The sequence below is a fragment of the Marasmius oreades genome, chromosome 8 (assembly GCF_018924745.1).
Source record: "Marasmius oreades isolate 03SP1 chromosome 8, whole genome shotgun sequence".
Classification (NCBI taxonomy): Eukaryota; Fungi; Basidiomycota; class Agaricomycetes; order Agaricales; family Marasmiaceae; genus Marasmius; species Marasmius oreades.
This window is the reverse complement of record NC_057330.1, coordinates 2,134,835-2,158,756: the sequence shown is the minus strand read 5'-3', so window position 1 is coordinate 2,158,756 and position 23,922 is coordinate 2,134,835. Positions and strand designations below refer to the sequence as shown.

General features: G+C 45.0%; 9 protein-coding genes across 9 annotated transcripts; 6 read left to right on the top strand and 3 right to left on the bottom strand.

The window, feature by feature from the left end:
• Positions 1-11: 11 nt before the first annotated feature.
• E1B28_012633 (uncharacterized protein) lies at positions 12-521 on the top strand (the record flags this gene model as incomplete). The annotated part of the gene is made up of 2 exons (XM_043157764.1): positions 12-227; positions 279-521. 2 exons carry the CDS (start codon positions 12-14, stop codon positions 519-521), a joined length of 459 nt encoding a protein of 152 aa, XP_043005132.1.
• Positions 522-1,123: 602 nt separating this feature from the next.
• E1B28_012632 (uncharacterized protein) lies at positions 1,124-1,683 on the top strand (the record flags this gene model as incomplete). The annotated part of the gene is made up of 2 exons (XM_043157763.1): positions 1,124-1,598; positions 1,655-1,683. 2 exons carry the CDS (start codon positions 1,124-1,126, stop codon positions 1,681-1,683), a joined length of 504 nt encoding a protein of 167 aa, XP_043005131.1.
• A 300-nt stretch (positions 1,684-1,983) lies between these two features.
• On the top strand, positions 1,984-2,301 carry E1B28_012631 (uncharacterized protein; the record flags this gene model as incomplete). Its single annotated transcript, XM_043157762.1, has 1 exon — positions 1,984-2,301. One exon carries the CDS (start codon positions 1,984-1,986, stop codon positions 2,299-2,301), a length of 318 nt encoding a protein of 105 aa, XP_043005130.1.
• A 188-nt stretch (positions 2,302-2,489) lies between these two features.
• On the bottom strand, positions 2,490-5,238 carry E1B28_012630 (uncharacterized protein). Its single transcript, XM_043157761.1, has 2 exons — positions 3,711-5,238; positions 2,490-3,652 (listed from the first exon to the last, which is right to left on the bottom strand). The coding sequence occupies exons 1-2, from the start codon at positions 5,213-5,215 to the stop codon at positions 2,620-2,622; spliced, it is 2,538 nt and encodes an 845-aa protein (XP_043005129.1). The 5' UTR covers positions 5,216-5,238; the 3' UTR covers positions 2,490-2,619.
• A 44-nt stretch (positions 5,239-5,282) lies between these two features.
• Positions 5,283-5,658, top strand: E1B28_012629 (uncharacterized protein; the record flags this gene model as incomplete). Its single annotated transcript, XM_043157760.1, has 2 exons — positions 5,283-5,571; positions 5,627-5,658. 2 exons carry the CDS (start codon positions 5,283-5,285, stop codon positions 5,656-5,658), a joined length of 321 nt encoding a protein of 106 aa, XP_043005128.1.
• A 167-nt stretch (positions 5,659-5,825) lies between these two features.
• E1B28_012628 (uncharacterized protein) lies at positions 5,826-6,621 on the bottom strand (the record flags this gene model as incomplete). Its single annotated transcript, XM_043157759.1, has 5 exons — positions 5,826-6,071; positions 6,119-6,125; positions 6,174-6,185; positions 6,255-6,332; positions 6,392-6,621. The coding sequence occupies 5 exons, from the start codon at positions 6,619-6,621 to the stop codon at positions 5,826-5,828; spliced, it is 573 nt and encodes a 190-aa protein (XP_043005127.1).
• Positions 6,622-7,356: 735 nt separating this feature from the next.
• Positions 7,357-7,706, bottom strand: E1B28_012627 (uncharacterized protein; the record flags this gene model as incomplete). Its single annotated transcript, XM_043157758.1, has 4 exons — positions 7,357-7,428; positions 7,485-7,547; positions 7,597-7,609; positions 7,669-7,706. The coding sequence occupies 4 exons, from the start codon at positions 7,704-7,706 to the stop codon at positions 7,357-7,359; spliced, it is 186 nt and encodes a 61-aa protein (XP_043005126.1).
• A 446-nt stretch (positions 7,707-8,152) lies between these two features.
• Positions 8,153-9,148, top strand: 60S_2 (60s acidic ribosomal protein P2). Its single transcript, XM_043157757.1, has 5 exons — positions 8,153-8,420; positions 8,469-8,661; positions 8,708-8,857; positions 8,915-8,984; positions 9,034-9,148. Exons 1-5 carry the CDS (start codon positions 8,381-8,383, stop codon positions 9,046-9,048), a joined length of 468 nt encoding a protein of 155 aa, XP_043005125.1. The 5' UTR covers positions 8,153-8,380; the 3' UTR covers positions 9,049-9,148.
• Positions 9,149-9,478: 330 nt separating this feature from the next.
• On the top strand, positions 9,479-11,986 carry E1B28_012625 (uncharacterized protein; the record flags this gene model as incomplete). The annotated part of the gene is made up of 4 exons (XM_043157756.1): positions 9,479-9,638; positions 9,692-9,721; positions 9,795-11,249; positions 11,313-11,986. The coding sequence occupies 4 exons, from the start codon at positions 9,479-9,481 to the stop codon at positions 11,984-11,986; spliced, it is 2,319 nt and encodes a 772-aa protein (XP_043005124.1).
• Positions 11,987-23,922: the final 11,936 nt, after the last annotated feature.

The following is a 23,922-nucleotide window of genomic DNA, read 5'->3' as shown; positions in this document are numbered from 1 at the left end:
CCTTCCTTTGCATGGAACACGAATTGTTACGTCCTCTAGTGCACGGTGTTTCAGAGGAAAGCTTGTCATCGTTGATCATCAAGCTCGGAAAAACTTCTGCCTACGGACCTGGATTGCCAAAGTCGGCGGAAGAGCTTAATGACCTACCCGAGGAGAAAGAATTGAAACCTGGCAGTGATGAAGAGGCGAGGATGGGTGTTTGTAAAATGCGAGTTCCAAGTTCTGAGGTGAGTGGTTCCCTAATATGGAAGATGCAGCACGCTGATGGCGATATGCAGCTGCTGGAGAAAATGAAACCGATCGCGATCAGTGAAATCTGGAACGAACATTGGATCACACTTGCACTGGCGGAAGTTAAGATCTTGAAGGAGACTCAGTCAGGAAGTTTTGGACGCGAGGCCCAATTGGCCTATACAAATCACATAATACTCAGAAAGCAATGTCAACGAGGTTGTCAAGGATTTGGTTCCACCCAAAATACTGCATCTCCTGGCAACAATCGTTATGTCGTCGCGGTATGAGGACTGGCCATCTCAGGATCTCTGTCGTGAATTTGTGGCCACGATATCCGACTCATTGGACTTCCGATTGTGTCCTGGGTAAAATTTTGTTGTCATTCTTCAGCGTTTTCTCACCAGTCTTAGTTGAACAGACAAACGGTGTCTGGTTTAAAGATAGTTTTGCAAGCGATCAGCGAACAGGATGAAACTCTGCATTATGTTTATGGCCCTATCAGTGACCTTTATGTGACGGGAGGGCCGAATGTACACCCGCTGGTGTTGTGGGGGGAGACTGATTCAAATTGCCAAGGCAGGGAGTTTACGAAAGGTGTCATCTCTGTATATGCATATGCGCGATCCTTGATCCAGCAAAACATCTTGAAAACGCCCACTCGTTTCCTCGCTCTCTGCGTATCGTACAACGCTTCGCAAGATCGCTTCGTATCAAAGTTCACCATCTTCGACGCGGTGAAGGTATTTGGGTCCATCTTGATATTTCCGCTCTGCTAATTACTCATCTAGATGCAGCGATCAGAGATGGAATTGAAACGTTATTCATTGTCAATGAAAACATCGCGGCTCGCAGGAGCAGTAGAGTTCGTAAAGTGTGTGCTGGGCTCCTTATGGCGAGGCGCGAGCTATCACTAGACATCAATCAAGCTTTTCGCACTGCCAAGGCGTTCAAAGGTATCAATGAACTATTGAAGCAGATACCAACGAAAAATGGTCGGTCGGGGAAGAAAAACGATGATGTTGACACCGGCGGTTACGGGGACCACAGTGGCGGGCAAAGTCACAGGAAACGTCGAGGCTCAGGAACAGGTTGTCCTCAGGAAGATGACAAACGCCCTCGCGGAGGTGATGGTGGTGTGCCACATAACAAGGGACAAGGAGTCGCCAAACAGGGTCATAAAAAGAATGTCCTCTGCCGAAAATATCGTTCGAGGTCCGTAGGATACTCGGATGCTGAGGAGCCTCACATATTCGAATGGAAAAGTGAATCCCGCTCCTCCCTTAAGGCGTTGTCTTTCGTCGGTACCACCATCCGACTACTACGGCCAATCGCAGAACGATATCGGAGATTGTCTCGAAAAGCCGGTGTGTAGTCATTCTTCCAAGAGGTGCGCTTTAGTATTGACTGCGGGCCTTGATAGGGAGAGGTGGTGTTTTTGGAAGATTGTGATCGAGGGGAACTCATAGCGGTGGCTAAGTTTGACGAACATGCGGGAGGTGAGAATCCTGAGAGAATTGCAAAGTTACAGCGGCGTAGCCAAGATTATTGCAGAGAAGGAGATACGAGGTCAACATCTCCTGGTCACTCAATACGCTGGACAAACCCTCAACCTCTACTGCTCGCTTGGAAGAGGTCCTCCAGCAATGGAAGTGGTGGTTGACTTGCTCAGCACCATGCACAATATCCATAATGCTGGCTTTGTGCATCTAGATATCAAGCCTGACAACATCGTGGTCCCGGTCAACGACTATGAATCATGATTCAGCGGTAACGATCTTGGACTTTGGAGTCGTAATTAGGGCTACAGAGATCCTTCATGAACCAACTGGCACAGATGGTTGGATGGCACCGGAGATGGAGGAGTTCAAGGGGACTGAGAAGATTGGCCTAAAGGCTGCAGACATATGGTCCATTGGGAAGGTCTTAATTTTGATGGCCCGTAGCCAGTGTTCCTTTGATGAAGAGCAGAGGAAGTTGGCCTTGATACTTGCGAGGAGGATGACGTCCCCAGATCCAGACAGTCGGCTATCTCTGGCCGAAGCACTCTGTTTCATGCCAGTAGTTTAGAATAGTCCATCAATGAAAGTTTTTGAGTTTGTGATATTCTCTGATCCTTTGCAATATTCTTTGAAATCATTACAATGCCCTGAGAGGATGACGATAAAGTCATTATTTTTGAATTCATTCTCCAAGTTGGTAATACTTAGTAGAAGACCACTGCACACCAACTAAACACAGATATTGAGATGCAGAATTCCTTGAGAAATGTAAATTGAATGGGTACCGAGAGACACATAGAGAGGCGCTTAAGCATGACTATGAGCATCATGAGCTAGTAGAGTAAACATTAAATGATCAAGTAGTAATAACGCTATAATTTAAGATCTATTCTAATCTAATCACCGTCTTTTGTGAACTCCTGCGTGCAGACCTCTCCTGAGGTGTCCACTTAATCTTGACTTCACTTCTCAACGCCTCCATATCTCTCGTCATTGTCCCGTGCGCCCTCCTCTTCGAACCCGCCAGTGTATTAGTGCTCAGGCCCCACTGTAACGCTTTCTCCACCCTAAATTTCAACTCCTCAACTGCCTCGGTGTCGAAGAAAGCCACTGGTTGCCGCAGCGACAACCAATTATACAGTCCCAAGGCGCGATGGAATGCTTCTAGCTTCTTTATTACTTCGTGCGGAACGGGTTTGGACTTTCCCTTTTTTACCAACACCCGCTCCATGTCTTTCTCCACATCGTTCAATGCGTCAAGGAACCATTCGCCGGGGACTTCCAGTAGTTCCTTGACGGATACGCTATAATCGACAAGGAAGTTCTTGATCAAGTTTTCGTAAAACAAGCGGCACTCGACGACCTTCCAGGGAATAGGAGCTAGTATCAGGAGCAACCGATCCGCGAATGATGGCCCTCGACTGGCCCATTCGTCCGTCTCGTCCGTCTCGCCCTGAATCGCAGGGGTCGCGGAATCGCAGAGTCGATCAAGAATACTAGCGACTGTTCCGTCCTTCCCAATTATGGGAGTGTCAGCATAGCGAATCCAACCAGGAGAAATTGTCGTGCTCTCTGCAGTTTCGTCGGATCCACCGCCTAAAATGCCAATATATCGGTGCGCCTCTATAATCAGATTCGTGTCCAATTTCGCGTGTGCAGGCAAAATCCGGCTGACCGCTTCGAGCGAATTGGAATTCGTAGAGAAGCGTGCTGAGTGAAGGGGTGGATTGGGGTACGACAGGGTCTCTCTGAGGATCTGCAAGTCCTGTGGTTGAAGGGTCGTCACGAAACCACCTTCGGTTTCCAGTCCAAATCGGCCAGCACGTCCTGCAATTTGCTTCGTTTGTGAAATGCTGAGGGGTCGCATTATCTCGCCATTGAACTTTTCCAGGGCGTCGAAAACGACGCGCCGTATTTTCCTATGCAACGGCGGCTGATTTCAGTGAGTCATTTCACACAAGGATGGAGCAACCCTACAAGTTTAGACCCATCCCAATCGCGTCGCTTCCGATAATAACGTCGTATCCAGTATCAGGATCATTGAATAGATCCGCTTGCCTGCTTCTGAGCTCAGGCGGAAGCTGGCCGTAGACAACTGCACATTTCATGCCCGTTTTCTCCTCAACCTTCTTTTTTATCCTGAAGATCCTTGTCCTTGAGAACGCAACGATACAATCTCCCTTTTGCACGTTCGAGTAATCGCTGTCAAGACTGTTCTCTTCGACTGTGAGAGGCGTTAATCGTTCATATCGATTGACGACCAGCTCGTCGTTGGTTCCTTTGAGGAGTTCTTGAACGATGGGGACCGCTGTTTCTTCTCCACATAAATGAACCTCCTTCGCTTGAACGCTGAGAAGAGCCTCTGTCCAAGCAAACCCTCTTGACTCATCCGCGACCATCTGAATCTCATCTATCACAGCAACTTCATGCTCTGCGGTCACGGCCATCATTTCCACCGTGCAGCTAAGAAGTGGAGCGTCTTCGCTGACAATCCTTCGCTCTTCCCCCGTTACCATATTACAAGTACGTGCATATTTCGGATTTCCGAGTGTTGAGGAACGGTTGACTGGAAGGTTGGATGATGATGGGGCAGAATGTGGTGTCTCGTCACTCTCCTCAATGCCCAAAGGTACGATCTTTCCCGTGTTCAGCCGCTCCCAGATTTCGTGAGCGAGTAAACGCAGCGGTCCAGCATAAATACCCCTCTCTGCTGCAGCTAACGCGCGCAAGGCATTATGAGTTTTGCCGCTATTGGTCGGCCCAACGTGCATGATGATTTTGCGAGACATCAGACGTGCTGAGGGATATCGGTCGGCAGGGAAGGGCATGGAAGTAGCTTGACGGAACAAGGTCATGGATTTTAACGTGCTCGATGAAACTCCGAGGGATGTAAGGTGAGTTTCACGAGTTGAGTATTTGGAAGATGGTAAGCGGGTGGTATCTGTAGCCCAGGCATAGAAAACGCTGGTCATGGTCATGTCGTAGTACTCTGATGGGGTATCCGTGGGTGAGATTTTGGCGAAGCGTACCATGGCATAGCGGTGAAAAGCTTCTGGCGTTATTTGTTCCCTTTTCTCTGCAAAGTGGCGGAACGCTCGTAGCAGTATTTGTGCCTCCTTCTCGGGTATCCCGAACTGAATGAGACGTTGTTGAACATGCGGAGACACTGCCCAAGGTGGGGCTTTGACTCGGAAGAATTGTACAATGCTTTGTGGATCATGTGGGTTCAGGTAGGAAGGTACCTCGTCCGGCCTGGGTGGTTTTGTCGATAAGAATGAAGAATTGTTGACTTTTGTCGATTTCGATGACGAGGGTGATGGGTGAGCTCGCCGCGATTCTGAGGTGTGCCAATGTCGAACTTTTTGACTGTCCTTCTGTTCCTGACCTCCAGACCTGAAACGTCGAGAAGTATATTGCAGAGCGAATTGCTGAGAGATGTCAGAAATCAAGATGAATTGACATCGTCTGCAAGTTTGAAGCATGAAGGAACACAAATAAGAAAAGGAGATTCGCACGCGACGCGAACTCATTTCTGGACCGTCACGGACGATGTCTTCCGTTCTTCCCTCTCGCCTTGCAAAGCTCAATCAACTACGATGCTCCATTTTCCAAACTGTATACAATCCAACGGGCATTCGCACAGGTGCCAAATACCTCCGTGCACGACTACGCGGTCCATCCATGGTCAAATACTACCCTCCAGTCCTTGACTTTGCGAAAGTTATGCGACAATATCCTGACCTGGAGCTGGTAGATGAAGACGAAGAGCAACGGTTACAGGACGTTGAAGATAAGAAAAAGAGAGGGAAAGGTGCTCCCAAGAAGGCGAAAACAAAAGGTGCGCCGGTTCGGTTGGTGGTCCTCTACGGTAGAATTAAGTTTTCTTTCAAAAGGCGAAGGACGAAGGCAACAGAGAAGAAAATAAGAAAGCTCTTCATTGCATCGTGTCATATGTCGGATACTCGACGTGTACCCCAAGTCGCTGCCGTCCTTCCCTGGTACTTCGTCGACATGATTCCGGGCAAGAGAGATCTTAGCTAAATAATCTACACATTAAGTATATTTAGATCTCATACGTCCATATCCCCTCATTCAAAGCACAGATTCTCGTGGCCATGATTGCGTACTGCAAACTTGGTCGCAGTCGGTGCGATGAACAGGGGGAGGTGTGACTGGTGAATTAATGAAGGCCAGGGGTATATCCTCTTTCTTCCTCGATTTCTTCCTCCTTTCGAAGAAAAAGCTCGTTGTGGGAGGTAGAAGAACATCATAGTCTAAAGCTTCTTGTTTGTGGCCTAGCTTCTTGAGGCTGATAGTTATTCGAGACATCATGGCAACCTGTACTAGGCAGTCAGAGAAGTCCAGTTGTCAGCCAGAAAACGCACAGTGACTCTGTAACAGGTAGTCAGCACATGTTGGAGACCGTGATTGAAAGCTTACAGTTGTTCCGTCCTGAAAGAGAAAAAAGGGAAAAAGTAAGGAATAGTCGCCATGTAAAGCTTTGGATAACAAGAGACGCACTGAGCCAAGATATTCTTGACGCCGTCCGAAGCACCGATAATCATGATCGTCAACACCAGAGTAATACAAAAGATGACACTGGTTGTCGATACATGGTGAGCCGAACGTGAGAGGTGGAAAAATAGTTCCTTGCTCACCTATAATACAACAAGCCGTCTTCCACGATCTTCTTTAAAACGGCACCGGCTTGCTTACGTCTAATGGAAGGAAGGGCGCGATTAATCGTCAACCCAAACACGATCGTATCGTACAGTAAGGGTATCCAGGCGGAAGAACTGGCGAGGTTACTTCTGTCAAGTTTAACATTGTATGTCAGTATAGGCAAGTCGAGCGTGAATGTTACTTGCATGGATGGATCGAATATCATAGTGCACGCTGCTCAAGAGATTATGAATCATATCATTAAACTGTTGTAGGCTCTCACCATGAGAGGTACGGCCAGACATTGGATTGTGGACGACAGCTGGAATACTTTTAGATTAGCCAGCTTTTATTCAATCACGAAACGAAAAACACACGTTGCCCTCTGCTTATTAGCCAAGCGTTCATTCCGGTTTCGAAGATGAGAATCACAATGAGCACAGATTGAATGATATTGTTGCCGGGGTACAACGCCCTCACCCTCCAGATCGCTAGTAAGCCGACTCGCCTTCAGCCTGGAATGACTCCTGGGGACTCACCGCAAAAACATCATCAACCCGACAACCTCAACGGCAAGGGCCACGGTAACACCTTCATAACGAATGAAATTCCGGCATCTAACACAACCCCTCTCAATTCCCAAACTGATGATCATGAGCGATTATGTGGAGACGCACCGCTGCGAGTGGACAAGGGTTTCCGACATTCTAACTTTAGCTTGTAAAACGAAAGTGAAGCGAACCGCCTTGTACGCACTTCGTAAGTCCAAATGGGTGAAAGATAAGCTAGGGATACGAAAGTTTCGATTCGGGAGTTTGCTATAACATGCAAGCTAGGACGTACCGAACAGATTAATTATGAACCCCAAGGGCGTAAAGTATCGGTTCTACGCCAAATGAGTAAGGAGCTTCCGGTGACGAAAGCACTCACGAAAAGAAATAAATAAACAACTTGTAGCATGTTAGACATGGTTCAGGTTAAGCAGCGCAATGCTCTCACTGGGCCCTTTCCGACCGCGCCAAACGTATTCGACCTAGTAGAGAAGTGATCAGCAATACTGAGACGCACACAAATTGGTCCGCGACATACCTCATCCGCAAATGTAATGATATGGTCCCAGACCAAGATCGTAAAGCTTACGAACCCGACATACTACATCTGGAATTGAGCAGGGAACAAGCGGTGCTACCGCGATACGTACATTTGTACGGACGCTGAATGAGTAGATCGTTGAGAATTCACGACTGGCAGTAAGGAGGGAAGGAAAACGTACGTGTCAGTTACATCGGTTGTCACGTCGGGTAAGCCCATCTTGTTGATCAGGAGCAGAAAGAACGGTGACTTTTAGCACCCAGGTTCTTGGACCTTTATATAACTGGTTACTCCACTGCATCAACATCCTTCCGGTGCAGTCGGCGATTTTGAATATGTCGTATTTGGGTGAAATACAGATACAGCGCTGCCCTACTTGAGTGGAGAATCACTGTCGCTGCCGTGGGGTCTAAGTTCAGCCTGAGATGGTTTACATCCGAGTGTTGGAATGTTCAGAGATGAATAGAACCAGTACACTAAGATCAGTTGAACGGTCGCTATCGGTAGCGTGAAAGCCTGGAAATCTTCAGTACTTCAGCCATGAACGACAGTTTGCTACGTAGTGGCTAGACAGCGACGTTGCAACCCGACCAATACGCGTAACGGGGAGGCCAATCTGCGGCCGAGGCGAGGTTGTTTGTTGCTGTTAGATTTCAACGGCGCACAAACTTTTCAGTCTACGAGTCCCGACACCAAGACCCGCACTACACTTCAAAACTCGGCCTTCCCTCCTCAAGGTGAGCTTGAATTTTCATCTCAAAACGTTGCTAGGGCACTTTTCGACCAGTATATAACCTTCCGGATGGTTGGGAGCACTGGAAATGGCTGGATGGAGACCGGATCGGTTGGATTGGCTTCCAAGACCAAACTGACTTGTTCTACAGACCTCTGCAATGGCCACGACGAAAACTACCAAGGGCAAAGCCCCACAGAGTGCGTGCCTACACACTTATGGCGGAGACGGGCTGACGTTCATATCAGACACCAAAGACGCAAAGGCCAAAGCAGCAAAGAAGGCAGCGTTGCAGGGTGCTCAATCTCACTCATCGCGCAAGGCGCGCCATTCAGTTTCCTTTCACCGACCCAAGACCCTACGCTTGCCTAGGAGCCCAAAGTACCCCAGGAAGAGCGTTCCTCATGCACCTCGGATGGATCAGTTTAGGACGATCGTTTCGTGAGTTGTTCTAGACTATCCATCTCATCCCTGACCAACTCTACAGACCTCTGAACACGGAGTCGGCCATGAAGAAGATTGAGGAGCACAACACCCTGGTGTTCATTGTTGACATCCAATCGAACAAGCGTCAGATTAAGGACGCCGTAAAGAAGCTGTATGATGTTAATGCCTTAAAGGTCAACACCCTGATCAGGTAAGTTACCCTACCCGCTCTTCCAAACGAGACCTCAATTAACCCTACGTGTCTTAGACCGGATGGGAAGAAAAAGGCATATGTTCGCTTAACACCTGACCACGATGCTCTTGACGTGGCGAACAAGGTATGATTACTGGTACAGCTCCGGTTGGCGCATGCTGATGTCTGTTCAGATTGGTTTCATCTAAGATAGGCTATCCTTGTTTGTTCGTACACTATGCTACCTTTGTATGTTCCATGTTTGATGCAAGCCATGCCTACTGAGCCGAATAAAAAGAACAATCCAAGTAACGATCCAAGTGAGTCTGAGGCGTGTACATAACTTCAACTTGGATTCCAAAGTATGTAGCTCGATGGAAGTAAAGTGCCATATCATATGAGGCAGTGCCGGATCAGGGTCAAACGGCTTTTTTTGTTGATTCCCACTCTCAGGCCCTGCAGTTGAGCCAGTCATTCCTTACATTTTCCCGTCTCTCTCGTCTCGCCTCCCAAGTTGAAGTTCAAGCTCACAAGCTTGTTCAGGCTTGCACTTGCCAGACCTCGTTCTCTCTGCTACCATTAGCACTCACACTCCTTCATCCCAGCAGTGTGCTCAAGCACTTGCATAGATAATTTGACATGCTCAAAAAATCCCAAAAATCGTTGCTTTCGTCCTCTATTTATTCTCTCGTTCTCGTTCTCTTCGTCGTTACGGCTAGCGCCGCCCGTTCTTCGAACGAAAATTCCCATGCACGTCGGTCTTTAGACAGGAAGAGGCAACCTGGTCTAGCAGGTTTTGGTGCGTAGCGTCGTCTCAAGTTTGCGGACGTGGCAACTAAATCTCTTTCACAGTCGATGGGAACTTGGTTCAGAGGGATGATGGTGCGTTTCCGGACGTCTTTCAATTTCGTTCAAAGCTGACTCCTTGATTTTTGCCCCCCTTTCATTCTTCTAGGGAGTCTGATTGACGAACTAGGTTCTCTTCTCGGCATCGACACTACATCTCTTTTAGGACCGACTTCTATCGTTCCGAGCAGTACCAGCAGCAGTGTGACTTCCAGCGCCCGATCAGACTCAACATCGTCGTCGTCGTCGTCGTCTATTTCTTCGTCATCTTCGGCGTCCTCATCTGTTACCAGCAGCAGCAGTCCGTCCTCAACCAGTTCCGGCGATATCCTCGATACATTGACCTCAATCATCCTTGGGAATCCCCCCAGTACCTCGGACACCAGTTCCTCAACAACGGCATCAGACACTATTGGCACAACCACCGGTACAGACACCAACCCAGGCACCCCCACACAAACGGATGTCACGACGTCGACCACTCCCGTAACGACGCCGCCTCCGACCGAGTCTGCCACCAGTACAACGTCGAGTGATGGAGGCATTCTCTCAAGCATCCTCTCCGGTTTGAGCAGTGTTGTGGACCCTCCAACGACCGTTGAAACAACTACCGAGTCGACATCCCCAACCTCCGAACCCACGACATCCGACTCTACAATCACAGACCCACCGTCGTCCTCCGCCACTCCTACCTCTAGTGACGGTGGTATACTGTCCACTCTGATTACAGACCTGAGCAGCGTTCTGGATCCACCGTCGTCATCTGCCACCCCTACCTCTAGCGACGGCGGTATCCTGTCCAGCATTTTGGACCCAACGTCGTCATCTGCCACCCCTACCTCTAGTGACGGCGGTATCCTGTCCACTGTGATCACGGATATCAGCAGCGTTCTGAACCCACCGACGTCGAGCTCAGCTTTCTCTTCGACTATCACTAATCCTCCTTCATCATCTATCAGTGATTCTGCTTCTTCGTCTTTACCCATTACTGATCCTCCTGCTTCATCGTCATCTTCAGGTTCCTCTTCCTCCTTTTCGGATAGCTCCATTCCCAGTGGTTCGAGTGGTCCTAGCAGTAATAGCTCAGCCCCGTCAAGCACCGTTTCTCCTTCCATCTCGTTCCCCAGCGGTAATGTCAGCATCTCTGCCACCACGACTTCAAGCAGTGTCAATACATCCTCGACCACCTCCCAGCCTCCTATATCCGTTGAATCCGATCTTTCCTTTGTTTTGACGCAGTCGCAGTTGGCATTCTCCTCTGTGCCCACCACCACGAGGACGCAATCCTTGTCAGATCCTGACCAAGCAACGACGACGCTGTCATCGACTACGCCTGCGGCCTCTGCAACTTTCACAGAAGCGCCTCTACCTCCCGATCTCCCTAGTAGAATTTACCCCTCGGACCCGGTTGCTTCTGGGACCAATGTGACTGGATATACTACATTTGTCATGTTGTTCGATCAACTACTCAGCTGGCCGTTTGTGGTTGACGATCCGTACTCAAGCTCCCAAATTTTCGCGCTTATGCCCGCGATAATCAACACCGCGCTTGGACTCACAGAAGGTAAATAGCTATTCTCTTGCTTGGTAGATTTGTGGATATTCACTCATCTGCCTCGTTTACTAGGCCGCCAGCAGCAAACTTCCTACTTACAAGCCTATAAGCGCATGGACTATCATGGACCACAGGATGCCTCCTCACTTGGCACTCAATACTGGGGTAAACTCCCTACCGAAGAAATTGCAAACCTGGCTGCGATGGTTCAGGCTCCCAAATCACCGTTCTACAATGCAGTTAATAACCAGGTAGCTAGGCAGCTTGCCGAACATGTAGACAAAGGTTTTTCCGTTGTAGCTCAACCTAATTCTAACGGTGGGGACGGAGGCAAGACGTCTGAAGGCTCCGAGAGCGGAAATACGTCCAGTGACCGTACCCGTCAAGATGCCATCATTGGTGTGGTCAGTGCACTGGGAGGTATTGCTATCTTGGTTCTGGCGTTCCTTGTGTACAGATGGTATCAGAGGAGGAAGGAACAACAACACCGCAGATTGAGTGACCCTCCCGGTTCGAGACCTATGGGAAGGGATTTCGACCAGGATAGTGTGGGCGGACAGAGGAGGAGAAGTTTCTACTTCGCGGAAGATTCGTTACGGGGTTTCCAGGATGCGCAACAATCTGATCAGGTGGATGCGTTCGGCTACCATGCTTCTCAAAGTGCTCCGGGCATGTCACAACGCAGGAATATTGTTCCTGGAGCCATTTCCCAACCAATTTTGAGGGAGAGTAGTATGAACTGGTGAAGGAATGGTGGTTCGTTGAGATAACTGGGGAGGTCGTATGTCTGGATTAGAGAGGAAGAGAGAGAGTTGGTTGTGTGATTTGGTTTGTTATTTGCTTTTGGAGTTGAGTTCTTTAATCTTTCCACCCCATTGTAATTTCATTCGACGATTGACCTCGCCGCCCCCCCTTTCCCGATTTCTTTCCTTAAACTCCCCGGGGTCGGGGCTGGCTCGGGACCTCCTACCACACGTCCATATATACCTTTTCTCTTCGTTTCCTTTCAGTTAGTGTTTCAGTACCCGGACCTAACCAGGAGGAGTGAACCTGGATCTTGATATTACTTATTTGCTATTTGTTTCTTGTTTCGTTTTCTTTCTCTTCTCTGGGCGGTCGGTAGAACTTTTCACTTGGTGTCTTAGACATCACCCTGTTACTAGTCTACTGGTCACTATGTGTGCGCTGCGCGGTTTGAAACCATCTATTCCGTCAGGTCATGTATGTTTTTCGCTCATGAATTATAATGTGCATGACATTGATGACTTTTTTTATTTGTTGAGTATACATATAAGTACTTACTGCCTTTATTTATTGCTGAAACTTTTAGGTTAGTTAGCCCTTCTAGAAATCTCAGGTGTATGATCCTTTGTTGGGTAGACTGATCAGTAAACAAACCAGGCCGGCTTGTCTGGCTTTTTCCGGCTTTTTTCCTGCCAAAAGTATGGGAAAGCCGACAAGCTGCAATCTATGTCCCTTCTGGGACAAGTTGGTGCAGGGTGTGGACTGTGTAGAAGGGACAATGTCAACAGGGAGACAACAGGAAAAAGAAGGAAAGGCTCCTATATTCATACATATACCATATGGACATGGTATTGCAGATAGAACCTACTACTAGTACCTAGATAAACACATTTTTAAACATTTTATACATAATATAATCAAAATGGGAACAGAATATGAGGATTAGAGCAAGTCCAAGCTGCTAGTCAAAGCTCGGATCCATTTGTGAGTTATCTGAAGTACAGAAAGTATGAAATTCCCTATAGGTGAGAGTCTTCAACATTCCGAAACCTGTAGGAACTGAAGGAGCTGTTGAAGTTAGTACTTTGTCCTCCAGCCTCACACAGCCACTTCAGCCACACAACTCTCCTTGACCCCTTTTTCATTTTATGCTTCTGGTTTCTATTTGTCTGTTCTGTATTTCACTTTATTTACTTATACTTTCCTTATATACTTTTACATACAGCCTGGGCTCCCTCAGCAGTCGTTTCATCGCACTGAGGTGAGCCCTAACATTATATATCCTTATTTATGATGTTCTAACTTTTTCGTAGCACTTATCACTACAACAGGTATCTAATATGATTAGCTGTCATTTCATCGCACTGAGGACTTATCGCTACAACAGATTATAAGACCTGGAGCTTTGTGATCTGTATAACAAGAACAACTGTGAATGAAACACATCAGAACTAGCTCAGCTGCCCTAGTGCCAACCTGATATAATGTCAGTCTCACATACACCATCAATCCCAGTCTTCATCGAAGAAAAACATTTAACCGGTCGCAAAAATTGGATCACGTTTGAATAGCAAGTCATTTTCCAAGTCGGTGCAAAGGGGTTAAGTGGGTATCTTGATGGTACCATTCCCAAACCTACTACGACAATTCCTACGATTACAGTTACACCTGCAAGCCTGCCTGCCCAATCTCCGCCTCCTGCTCCCCCTGCTCCTACCTCTTTATACAGTATGACACCATCTCTCGAAGAGTGGAAGGCCAGAGATAGTGTCAGGCCTGATTTGATTACCCCATTGAATTCCCCTTTTAATTTCTTCCTCTTATATGCTCATATTTTGGACCCATACTCATGGACCTATACTTCCTTTATAGTATCGTTACTATCTGCATAGCCTCCTTTTATACATACTTACTAAGTTTGGGAGGGTTTTCACGTATCTGTTGGGTTGTTTGGCATGGACCATAGTTCCAGTTTATAGTAATAAGTACAAACAAAGGCTTCCAGTAGTATATAAACAGGGGTGGTCCCCACAAAATACAGTTCATTCTCCTCCCTACTTCTCATCTCTCAGTCTTGGCCACCTTGGTTCAGTATAACCAAGAAGAATTGCACTGTGTAGGTGTTCAAAATCGCAAAACTTGAATCTACGGTCAAATTTTCAGGAACCTAAGGTACCTCTCCCCCAAACAAATGAGCAGTCAACTCCTGTTGACTAGATGTTGGATCCGGGAGTCCATTAGGACCATAAGGTAGAGAAAGTCGTCTACGGCTGGATAGTAGACCGCAAAAGGTATAAAAGGTTGACCATAGATAGCCAATTCTTCACTACCCAACTCAACCAGCCTCAGTAGAAACCAGTTCTCAACTCATACATTCTCATTTCATCTAAAACATGTCCACTTGTAGCGAATTCGTTCCCATCAAAATCTGGGTTGAACGTGCTGCTCCTATCATTGAATAAGTCAGCCAGTTGCGTCTCTACGCTAACAAGCTGTCCGCCGAGCTGTTCACCAAACAGCTTCTCGACATTATGGTACGTTCAGCACCACTCTTCTATCTCTGTTTCGTTGTAATGCTTCTGCTGTAGGTTCAGACCAAGCTCCAAAGCTACCAGTCTGCCAAAGACGGTGTCGTGTTTGATCTTTATCACAACATTGTCGAGATGGTCACCGCTGACAGCGATCAGTTCTCCCTTGATAAGAGTGTTGACTTCGCAAAGGCTAAGTCCTTCTACATCAAGATGTGCGCTGTGCACAACAAGGCTACTGCTATCAAGCGCAAGAATGTAAGCTCTTATGATATTGTTCTTTCTAAATTTTGATATTTACTTTGCTGTAGGGAGGTAGCTCTTCTTGTAATGAAGCTACTATTGAAATTTCTGACACTGAGGAAGCAATCACTAAAGTAAGCCCTCCAGTTCGTTCTAAAGCTATCTACAGCTCAATTATATTACCAGAATGATGACTTCAAGATGAAGGATGCCACCAAGGTAAAGACCCTATGAAAATTCGCATTTCCAAAAAGAAAGAGGTCCATAGATCGAAGCCAAGCCTGCTAGGAAGGCTTGTATCAATAAGGCTGGTGTAGACCTTACGCCCGAATCTGAGGGTGAGTGTCCACCATGGACCCGTCCTCTCTTTCTTCGTGGCCGTAGCACCACTTATGACAAATTGTTGGACAGAGGAGAAGAAATGCAGAGAGTCTACACATCTCTCTGTACTCAAGGTCATAGCCAGCATGCTGGCCCATTTTGGTATGGACTCCCTTTCTGCGTCTGACCTTGCTGCCATTCAGACCCTCCTCCATACAGAGGTCAATGCGTCAGCCTTTTTGATCCTTCACCAAGGAGCAGCGTACCGGGCGGTATCACGATATAAATTGGAAAAGACCTTAAAGATGCATCTTTGTACAATTTTGACACTTATGAGTTATAAATTATGGGATTAATAGGACTAGAGTGAGCCCACACTTCTGGTTAAAGCATAAGCCTCTACAAGAGACTTTATCTGTACAAACTGTACAAAATTAGGAAAGATGAGACTTCGCTGAAGTTCAGAAAACTGTACGAACTTCGGAAAGCAGCTGTTTAAAAACCTTTGTTCTTTTATTGGAAGGCCTCATCTTACTCCTGGAATGCTCATAGCAAACATAGGGATTTTATTATACACTTTATTGAAACTTCAACAAAGTCTGGTTGGACTGCTCGGATATATGGAATTCTCAGATATAGAAACAAGGATAAAGGAAGGAATATCCGATTCTCACAAACAGAAAACGGAAAGGATAGGAATTTCCCAGAAAACCAAGGAAACACAGACTTCAGCGAAGTGCACGTGGCTTTTGATTTCAAGAGAGAAACCTTGGAGACAGGGCCTAGAATCGGGGCTAGATCTTCTCCAAAAAGGAATAGAACAGGAACATGAAGAATGGATATGCCTGAAACAGGGACTCATTCTTTAGGAAAACAGGAAAATGTGGATATGTTGGGTACTTCAGCGAAGTCAAGTCCCTACATCACAACCAGGAAACAAGGAACAGATATTCAGTTTAATATTCTATTTGGCACTTCAGCACATAAAACTCTTGTATTATACCCGATTAAGCGAGTTTCTGTTTGACTGAAAGGGATTTCATTATTATTTACCAGTTTCATACACGTTTTGGTCTTTTAATATTATTTATTAGAAAAACCGTATATAAGGAGGGCAGGAAAGAGGGATTTTCCCCAGCAACCTACAAGTGGAGACGCGGTTCACCTACTAGGATTCGCTCAAGATTTGACCTTTGCCCCACTCTTCACTGAAGTTGGTGTTCTGTGTTTGGAAAAGATAGATTAGATTATTGCAATTGAATTTGGTATTGGCATATTGTCTTGGAATTGAACTCTGGATATTGAAGTCAATTTGGACTTATATTGAATTTGGATTGCTATTGTCTAGTTTGGATATTGAACTTGGAACCGAACTTCGGCGAAGACTTGTAAAAGCTTTGTTGAAAAGTCAGATATCGAATTTTGGGATTTGTGAATCCTATTGTCACTTGATTATAGTGAGAGAACCTTGATTTAAACTTCTATAAAACCGAAGACCCCCCATATTCTATCTTTCTTGGTGCCTCTTAGTGAAAACTAAAGCCTTAAGAATACCGACCTCCACCCCATACACTTGTGTGCACTCTTCTTGGTGTGGTTTTGGTTTGCGCACTTTGTGCTTGAGGTGTGTTTGCTAGCCATATTTAGTGGTGTTTCACAGCGTTATTAGCAGCCTACAAAAAACTCGTTGAGGCAAATCAGCTAGTCCTTTTCCGCCTCGCCCTTTCTGCCGAACAGTCAGCTACGTCGACTTCAGCACAGGAGAGGTCTACAAACCAGCCTACTGAGGCGGATGCAGGTGCTCCCATGGAGTCTATTCAGTAGTGTATCCTGCTATAGATCACTCTCTAACAAGGCTGGCTGTAGCGATAAACAGTGTCCGCTCCTTTCATATTACTGTCGTTTCTTATCATGTGCACTAGTTAGATTTTATTAGAATCTAACTGGATTTCTTGGTTCTATATTTTCAGTCAGATCTGAGAAAATCTAACTTTCTTCTTAGCAGACCTAGTAACTCTGACTGGATCATCCATCGGATCCTCAGATTCATTAGGTAGCTCAAATTCATTATCATTTTCTGCTGTAGCTGAGGCATTACCATTCAGCCTCAAGTTTTGAGCTCTGTCAAAGATGTAGTCCACTCCAAGTTCATACTCAGTTGGTTCATCTTCATTAGCCATGGCTTCTAACTCATCTTTAGATAGCTGAATTAGATCTTTTATTTCTGTAGGAAGGTCAATGTGGTATCGCACAGTGTGAGGTAGGATGCAAAAGGCTCCATATTTTCCCTGTAGCAACATTCCATCCATTTCTGCTAAGATATAAGAGCCACCTTTAGTATGTCGAATGACTACACAAGGCCCAAAGTATCTAGGGAACATTTTCCTATCCAAGTTCTTTTCAATAGCAGTATTCCGTACTGGAACCAAGTCTCCGGGTTCAAAGTTCAAGGGTTTTATAGTATGTATATATTTCTGTTTGTACTTGATCAAGCATCTACGCTTTTCTTCTGTAATTCTATCTCGCATAGCTGTTACATGTGTTCTATGTTTAGCTAGAGCTTGCGCTTGAAAGCCAATCAACTCTTCTCATGATAGAAACCTATTGGGTAGCTTTACTAGCCATGTAGATTCCACAATATCAAGCGGTAGTATAGGTTCTGCACCAGTAACAAAGAAGTAGGGGGAGCAACCTAGGTCTTTCCTAGTTGTTACTCTATCTGCCCACAAAATATGCTTCAAAAAACCAGTACCATTTCACAAGGTCTCCAGCTACAGCTTTCGAAAGCGCGCTCCATAGATTGAAATGTGCTCTCTCAATCTTTCCGTTAGCTTGAGAGTTGTATGGTGAAATCTTAATGCTACGGACACCATATTTGTCCATAAGCCACCTTGCCATAGCAATCATTTGTGGTGCATTATCCGTAACAACCTCCTCGGGACAACCCCATCTACTAATGCTATCATCAAAGAACCATTCTGCAAGTATTCTAGCTGTATCACTCTGAATAGCCCTTGCTTCAGACCATCTGGATAGTGTGCATTGTCCGTGAACAATCAGTTTGCAACTGTTGCTAGTGGGAGTCATACTCAAAACATCTACATGGATCACTTGGAACAGCGATGGAGTGGGAGTAACCACTGGTGGTATCCTCAACAGATTGAGCCTTCAGTCCTGGCATTCTTGACAGCTATGGACGAACCAATCTATGTCCTTATCCATATGCAGCCACCAAAATTGTTTCTCCATGATTGACGTAGTTGCAAACATTCCTTTATGTCCTAGATGATCATGACTCTCTACGAGCATCCACATCCTCTTATTGGGAACTACATACAACCTATGTTGCATAGAACCATCCGTAGATCGTTTGTACAGTCTTCCATCAGGGTCTAGAAAGAACTTTGATCCCAATGTAATGAAACTGTTCATTTCGTTTTTATGCAACTCGCATATAAAATCTGCTTTGGGGTCTAGAAGCCACTCTTCAATCTGAGGAACTTTCTCATCGAACCTTTTAATCTCATTTGTATATTCATGTATAGGCTTATATGGATGAGAATCATTCCAATTGTCATCTACGGTGGGTGGGACCACTGGTACTTGGTTCAAAAATGTTGAAACATAGTCTGGAGGTTTCCATAGTGCCCAATTTCTTATCCTATCTACAAAGTTTACTTCATCTACTGCTGGGTGGACTATAAGTCTTCTAAATAGCAAAAGACAGATGTAGCCAACTTTGGTTCTTTCTCAGCTAATGAAACCAAATAACCTGACTGTGGATCTATATCATCCTTGAATGTATCAATGTCAAAAGGTTCATCCTCGATTCCATCTCCCATTTGAAACTTTACTGGCTGACCATCATCGTCGACCAGAAATTCTTCCCATCCTTCTGGTCTAGGCGTAGATATTCCACCAGGAGGAGGTCTCAAAAGTCCATCTGGACCATGTACAAGTCCTTTAATATGAACTAGTTCAAAGTGATAGAGTCTGATCTCTTCTATCCATCGGTTAATGCTAGCATTCAGAACACTATCTGGATTGTTCAACATTCCTTTGATGTAGCTGGCATCTGTTTCTACGCTCAATGGTCTACATCCAAAAGTTTGATACTTTGATGCCCATAGCGCCATAAGTAACCTGTAGAGTTCTCTTTTCGGTTGTGAGAAGCATGCTTCTCTCTCGTTGAACATTATAGACCCAAAGTAGTTGTAGAACTTCATCTTTGGATTTTCAGGGTCTACTTGGTACAAGTAATAGCCTACACCTTGCCAAGATGAATCTACGGCTAAAGTGATACCTGTTGGATTCTTATAATCGATGGGCCGTAGCACTGGTGCTTCATGAATTCCATCCTGAACTTCTTGGACAGCTTCACAAGCTTCCTTGTTCATTTCAAACGGTACAAAAGCTCCAGTGAGTTTATTCAATGGTCTTGTCTTCTTAGTGTAGTCCTTAATGAACATGCACATTTGTCCTGCAATTCCCAGAAATGATCAAATATCAGTTTTGCTTCTGAAAATTTTCGGATCCCAAGAGAGAATAATCTCTGCAAACTTCTCTACAGGTTTTTCACTGTCGTAGGACACTCTATGACCTACTACCATTCCTTTAGCGCAACAAATAAAAGCTTTCAGACCTGAAAAGGTACCTCCTGCATACTTCATTCGCTGAACTATTCGATTCATGTTCTGTAAATGCTCCCAAACGAATCTATGGATGCCTGGATTTTCAAGGATCACGTCAGCCTCCGTCGGGCAACTCATATCTTGTACTAGGTCCTCATATAGGTACATCGTCAATGTACGGTCTAGTAACATGAGGAATTTCTTCCCATAGAATGTATGTTACATCCTCATGAAACAAAGGGACTGAATTAGTCCATCCCATAGGTAGTTTCACTGATCTATAGGGACCAAAGGGCATCTGGAACATAGTAAAGTCTCTTGATTCTTTGTTGATAAGTCTCTCATTGTAGCCAACCCAAATGTCTAACATTCCTATACATGCTCGTCTGGAAAAGCTACTAGCAATCTCAGCTGTTCCAGGTGGAATCCCAGAATGCTGAATTGTGACTGCATTCAATGGTTCTAACGAATGAACCAGCTGTAGACTCTTTCCATCTTTCTTTAGTACCATGAACCACTTAGATCGATACGATGATGTAGTAGGTTCGTACACTCCTGCTGCGATTTTGTCTTTCAAAATCTGGCAGACTTCTTCGTAAATCCCAGGTGGAATAGGGATATTGCACTCAATCCATGGCTTGTGAGGCAACACTGGGAACTTAATTGGCAGGAAGAAATCTGTACAAAATGTTCCACCTTCATCTGCACTCCAAGTGAATCCTTTCTCTTGGATTTTCATCAGATGGTGTACCAACTTCATTTCTTCAGGCCATAGAAAGCCTTCATTATGATTCTTTTCAATTATTTCCTTATGTTCTTCTGTATACCGTTCTCCTGGACTGAATTCAGGAGGGTGCGGCGATAGTACTGGCATTCCTTCAAGCGGTAACGGCACTAAGAACTACTACTAGGTGCAGCAAAACACACTCCAAGCATGAAGTGCGCAAAACCAAACCCAACACTAGCAATTAGCGTAGTTGATTTGTGGAGGTCGGTATCAATGGACACTCTCAGCAAGGTTCACTGAGAACTCTAAGATTTGACTTCAAGGGTGGGGCTTTATATGGTTCAAAACAAATTCAAATTCTGTGTTCACAAGTCAAAATGACAAAGGCTTTCTACGAAGTTCACTACTTCGAGGAGGTGTTCAATTCTTTCTAAGTTCAAATAGAACTATCAAATTCAATTCAAATTCGAGTCAAAGCGACTCTACAAGTTCAAAGTTTCCAAGTACCAAAGTGGCAACAAATTCAAATCAAATTCAAAGTTCAAATCTAATCTTTTCCAAATACAAACACCAACTTCGAAGAAGTGGGGCAAAGTATGAGCCAGAGTCCCCTAGTGAAAGCACTTAGGCTTCTGTCGTAGGTTACTGGGGAAATACTGCTGCTACCACCCTTCCTTATATACGCCTTTTCGAATAAATAATAATCAAACCTCAAAGATATGGTAAAAAGTCGCAAATATAAAGAAATCCCTTTCAGAGATACCAAAGTACCCTTAATCAGGTATAGTACATGTCAATTAGATATCAAACTGTCCAGAATATAGTATTCCTTATTCCTTTTCCTCATATTTTCTTTATTCCTGTTCTGAGTCGGATATCTTTGACATTTGCATGTGGATACATCCTGACCCCTTTTTGTTTCCAAGGCGAGTCCCCATGTGCTCCCTTGTTCTCTCTTGTTCTATCTGATCTGGAATAGTCCAAAACTGCTCGATCTACATTCCAGGGATCGTTCCTATGGTTCTTTCCTGGTAGAATGTCCTTTCTGACCGGACATCGTCGACATCCGCCCCTTTTCTTGTTTCCAGCTGTAAGTTACAGCCACCGGCATTGTTTCCGTTCCTTAAGTCCGAAGTGGACTTTAGATAGTTACATCCGTCCGATTGTTACTTCCAGATGTACTTCTAAGAGTTGTTTCCGTCTTTTCAACCAATATCGAAGAAATCAATAAATTAATAGTAAAATCAAGTGTCCCCATGTTTGCTACAGGTAATTGCGAGTGAGACGAGGCCTATCCAAATGAAAGAAGGTTTTTAAAGGCTGCTTCATCAGTTCCTACAGGTTTCGGAACATTGAAGACTCTCATCTATAGGGTGTTTCGTACTTTTCGTACTTCGGATAACCCGCAAATAGACCTGTGCTTTGACTAGCAGCTTGGGCTTGCTCTAATCCTCATATTATGTTCCCATTTTGATTATATTATATATAAAAATGTTAAAAATGCATTTATTTAGGTACTAGTAGATTATATCCGCGATAGCGGATCCCCAGTAATATTCCTAAGAACTCGGAATTCTTCTGGCATCTTAGCCAATTGTGGTCAGACTTCAAGCACTACTGGCTTGTATTTTCCATAGACTGACTGAACTGTATGTTTTCCAAGTGCCATAGCACCTTGGGAAACATAGTTCTCATGCTCTATAGACTGCGAGCTACTCAAGAATGTGCTGTATGAATTTGTAGGAGAGTTTTCTCTTGGAAGCTTTCCTTCTAAATTGCGTAGAGCAAGCCCCATCTCTTGTACACATGCATCAAGTTTGATAACGTAGGCATTTAGAGAGTCCGTAGACGATAGAATCTCATCTATTGGGGTTTTGCCCATATAGAGGTCCTTAGGAAAGTTGTCTATAGTCCCATAGAGTTGCAACCATCTTTCCTTATAAAAAGCTAGTTCATTGAACAAAGTCTTTCCACGTTTCTCAGGGTCCTTAGCTAACATATCCAAATCCAAAGCTATACATTTGTTGGTTTGGTAGTGATTCTTGTACATCCTCTGATGATAGTCTACTAGCATAGATGCTTCATTTAGCATTGTATCAAATGCATTTTTATTTTCAACTGCACCCCCTACAAAACTTTGTAGTCGGAGCAATGGGGGTATCAATTTATTTGGATTTTCTCCAATTTTCGACGCATCAGTGAGATCCTTGAAATCTGTACTAAGCAAATCAACAAGTTCACATAGACTATGGGTATCTTGAGCCTTCAATAGTAAAGCTCTGCCTGTAGAAGGGACGGTGTCGACAGAGGGAGACAATGGGGGGAAAAGAAGGAAAGGCTCCTATATTCATACATATCTGGTACTAAATAAGGGAATACGGAATATGAAATAAGGCTACCTCGGGATGGATGGGGATGCTGGAGCGACCGCAGCCACAACTATCAGCCGATCCTCAACACTGCCGTCTACAGCGACCTCACTAAGCTCATCTATCTTATCTTGTTGAGAAGGGTCAGATCAATGTGCCAATTTTTGGCTGTTGAAGCCTTCGAGGGTTGAACCTCTTCTAATATTACAAAGCAACCGTTCTTGTTCTGTAGATTCATCGTGTATGGAATCTAGGGAGTTTGAAACTGGTGCTGATGAATATAAAGAAAGAAAACTGTCCGTAGCACAAGGAGAAATAGAAGCACTGTTTTTGTGTTTTGTATCTTCTGTGTGTTTTTGGTCTTTTTCATTTATATCAATGTTTTTCATCACTCTCGAATCAGACTGACTAGTAGTCCTTTCAGTATTTGAAGCTTCTATGAAGGCTCCAGCCAGGTCCATAGGAGAGAATTTTGTATTTATCAAATTTTTATATTTTTCAATTCATGGAACACCATGAGCATCTACGGATATTTGTAGAGCCACCTCTCCTTGATCCTCTATCAATTCCTCAAGGTGGACTGAAAATTTGAAGATTCAGTCCCTCGTTGTTCTCTTTCTTTCTGCACTTCCTCTGAACTCTGTGTCCGTAGGGTTGGTTCCTGCTTAGGTTTTATCTTAATGCCTTCCCCTCTCATGTATGTAGGGATGATACTTTGAATTGCTTTGTTTGGGCATGAAACCATAACCCACTGGTCTCCATCCTTGAAGTTTTGCACCTTTGATTCCATTAGAACATCGAAAAGTCTATCCAAGAGAATCTGAAAGGGAGCTTTCTCCACTACATGAAGCTGCAAGTATACTGTTACTTCACCAAACTTGAAAGGTACATTTCTGCACACTCCTAGTGTTGGTTTCAGTTGTCCATTCGCAGACTGCATGTGAATCACTGAATTCGGATCCCATTGCAAGCCTAATCCTTGAACAACCCATGGGTCAATCGCAATTATTTGTGATCCCCCATCAATCATTGCTTCTACTCTTTCCGTAGAACTGTTAACCTCAGGAAATACACATCTGAGTCCCTCGGATAATCCAGCTACTATTACGACCTTCTGTT

What these genes read in the sequence shown, in the direction of transcription:
- E1B28_012630 (XM_043157761.1), bottom strand. Translation starts at nt 5,215, where the DNA reads ATGCTTCAAACTTGCAGACGATGTCAATTCATCTTGATTTCTGACATC. An exon ending in ATTGGGATGGGTCTAAACTT is followed by an intron (nt 3,653 to 3,710) that starts GTAGGGTTGCTC and finishes GCCGTTGCATAG; the next exon opens with GAAAATACGGCGCGTCGTTT.
- 60S_2 (XM_043157757.1), top strand. Translation starts at nt 8,381, where the DNA reads ATGGCCACGACGAAAACTACCAAGGGCAAAGCCCCACAGA. An exon ending in CAGTTTAGGACGATCGTTTC is followed by an intron (nt 8,662 to 8,707) that starts GTGAGTTGTTCT and finishes CCAACTCTACAG; the next exon opens with ACCTCTGAACACGGAGTCGG. An exon ending in AAGGTCAACACCCTGATCAG is followed by an intron (nt 8,858 to 8,914) that starts GTAAGTTACCCT and finishes TACGTGTCTTAG; the next exon opens with ACCGGATGGGAAGAAAAAGG.